This window comes from Fonticula alba (genome assembly GCF_000388065.1).
Source record: "Fonticula alba strain ATCC 38817 unplaced genomic scaffold supercont2.6, whole genome shotgun sequence".
NCBI classification, from domain to species: Eukaryota; order Rotosphaerida; family Fonticulaceae; genus Fonticula; species Fonticula alba.
The window spans coordinates 1,434,538-1,437,286 of record NW_009242976.1 but is presented as its reverse complement, the minus strand read 5'-3'; the positions used below and the strand labels follow the sequence as shown (position 1 = coordinate 1,437,286).

The 2,749-nt window shown below is 72.5% G+C and overlaps 1 protein-coding gene across 1 annotated transcript in view; it reads right to left on the bottom strand.

The window, feature by feature from the left end:
* Positions 1–2,196, bottom strand: part of H696_03981 (hypothetical protein) — a gene marked incomplete at both ends in the record, with an annotated part of 8,366 nt that extends 6,170 nt beyond the window's left edge. The window contains 3 exons of the mRNA XM_009497849.1: positions 107–690; positions 919–1,535; positions 1,803–2,196. Coding sequence (XP_009496124.1) covers positions 107–690; positions 919–1,535; positions 1,803–2,196 — 1,595 coding nt within the window. The remainder of the gene's footprint in view (positions 1–106; positions 691–918; positions 1,536–1,802) is intronic.
* Between the last annotated feature and the right edge of the window lie 553 nt (positions 2,197–2,749).

Below are 2,749 nucleotides of genomic sequence, written 5' to 3'. Positions count from 1 at the left end.
GGGGGGGTGGGGGGGGGGCGCTCGCGCGTGAAGGCTCGCGCAGTGGCCAGCCTGTGCAGGGCCAGGGGGCAAAAGGGGGGAAAGCAGGGCGGCGGGGGACACATACCCCAGTGTGCCGCGGGCCAAAACCTGGGCCACCAGGCGCTGGGGCAAATGGGCGAAGGTGCTCGGATCGGAGGGGTTGGCAGCGGCCAACAGGGCACCATCATCCGGCAGGATGGGCTCATACTCATCGTCATCCTGGTCGATGAGGCCGTCGGAGCTGCGGTCGCTTCGGGGGGACCGATCGTCCGAGGGGGACGCCTTGCCGGCACCCTGGCGAGCCTGGAAGGCGGCGGCGGCGGCGGCGGCGGCGGCAGCCGGGTCAAGGGACTCCAAGGCACGCCGGTCGGTCGGGTCGACGGCGGCCGCCCGGCGGGCGGCCTGGGCCCGGCGCGCAGCGGCCGCGCTGTCCATCGAGTCGGACGAGGCCACCGACGAGTCGGACGCCGAGGAGCCCAAGTCGGCCGCCTCATCCAAGTTCTCCGGGGTTAGGGCGGCCTGGCCGTGGAATTCCGCGCGCCCGGAGGGGGACTTGGCAGCGGCGGGGGCCGGCCCGCGGCCAGGGCCCCGCCCCGGGCCGCGCGACATGTCAATGCGGTTGGCCTCGATGGCTTGTTGGATTTCCAGCAGGGCCGGGTCCGACCAGACCTGTGGCCCGGGGCCGGGCGTGCATGCGTCCGGCGAGGCGCGGAGGAGGCGGCGGCGGCGGCGGCGAGGCACCGTGTCAGCTGAGGGCCGGCCATTGGCGGTGGACCACGAATTGCCCACCGGTCGGGGCGCGCCCCGATCGGCAGCAGGGGACCCCGGGGCGCGAAAAAGGGGCGAGCAGGCGAAGGGCAATCGGCAAGACAGTGGTCGGCAGGGTGCCGGGCGTACGGCGATGCTTGCCCGGCGGCGCGAGGGGGCCTGTGCCTTCAGGCGCTCGATGGCGTCGGTGCTGACGACCGGCGAGTCGTCGTCGCTGGACTCGTCCATGTCGGCGGTGGCCGGGCCCGGCGGGGCGCCACGCCAGGGGCGGATCACGTCGGCCGGGGGCCCGGCCGCGCGCAGGTCCGACTGGTGGCTGGCGGCCACGGCAGCCACATGCGAGGGCGATGCCCCGGCCGGCATGGTGTCGGGCATGTCATGGTGGTACATGGCCTCGGCCATGTGCCCGGGGCCGGACCCGGCCGCGCTGGGGGCCACATCGGGCGGCGACAGGCCGAGATAGCTGGACACCACGGGCGAGGTGCCCCGGCGGACCTGGCCGCCGGATTGGCGCCCGGCCACCGGCGACGGGTCCCGGCCACTGGACCCGGTGCTGGAGCTGGGGCTACTTGAGAAGGAGGTGGCCGAAAAGGTCGACGGCGAGTCGCCGCCATGGCCGCTGTCACTGGAGCTGGACCGGGCACCACTGCGGTGCGATGAGGCTGCCGCCATGGAGGACACCGAGTACCGCCGGTCCCGGGCCAGGGCGAAGTTCGGCACGCTGGACCGGCGGCTGGACAGGAGATCTATCGGGCCATGGCCAATGTGCAGGGGGCCGCGGCGGGGGCAGGGGCAGGGGCGAGGGACATCAGAGGGCGAATGTGAGCACCCGGGCAGGGGGACCCCCGGCCAAGGGTGGCAACATGTGCTGGCGTGGGGGGTGGGAGGGAAAAAAAAAAAAAAAAAAAGGCCCCCAGGGGGCAATGCGTGCATGCAGGTGCATGCGTAAGTCGGCCGGTGTGCTTGTCGCCAGGCCCGTGCGTGCCCACGCGGGCGGGTGTATCTTGGCGTACCGGTTTCGGGGATTCCCTGCCCGAGGATGGACGCCGCGATGGCCTCGACGTCGCCGGTCTGCAGGAGAGTGTTGATGCCGGAGCCGCGGCAGATGCTGGCCCGCCGGGCACGCAGGGCCCCCTGCGGCTGGACCAGGTCGGCCGAGCTGTCATCGGCCATCAGCATGGTTTGGTCGACTTCGGCGGCCCGGGTGCGCGCGGCCTGCGTGCTGCCCATCGATGGGGCATGCAGGACCGGCGGGCGCCCGAGGCCCGGGGTGGATGTCGGCGAGATGGGCCCCATGGGCGGATAGGGCAGGGCAGAGGCGGGTACCCGGCTGTCGATGGATGCACGACGGCGGGCAGCCCAAATCTGCTTGGCCGCGGGCAGCGCCCCGCCAGGGGGAAGCGACATGGTTGGCGTGCTTGGACGTGGGGAGGGAGGGCACGCTGTTTGGGTGTTGCCTAGGCGTTGATGCGTGGAAAGGGGGGGGGGAGGGGGGGAGGAGGGCTGGGCACGACGGCAAAAGAGCAGAGCTTGGACAAAGGGGCCGGGAGATTGATGGCTGGCAAGTTCGCAGTCGCTCCTTGCCGGCGCAGGGAACAGGGCGAAGAATCTCCCTGCATTCTTTGCCCCTCGGAAGGAATGAACCCAGATGCGCACGCATGCGCGCCCCATGCCGGGGCACACACAGGCGCACACCCGAGGACTCCCACCGGAAGGCGAGGCATCCCCAGGCCCCGGTCCTCCTCCTGCTCCTCCTCCGCCGCCGTCTCCTCGCCCCTCCCCCCGGGCAGGTGGGGAGCCCACCGATCGCCGTCGTCGTCGCCGACGCCGCCGTCGCCTCGAGGGGACTGTGCCTGTGAGTACCATGCGGCGGGACACCCCCTGGGCGGTCCTGGACGAGCCGGGGCCGGTCACAGTTCCCCCGGGGAACGGCAGCCATGGCACATCGCGTGTCCCCCCC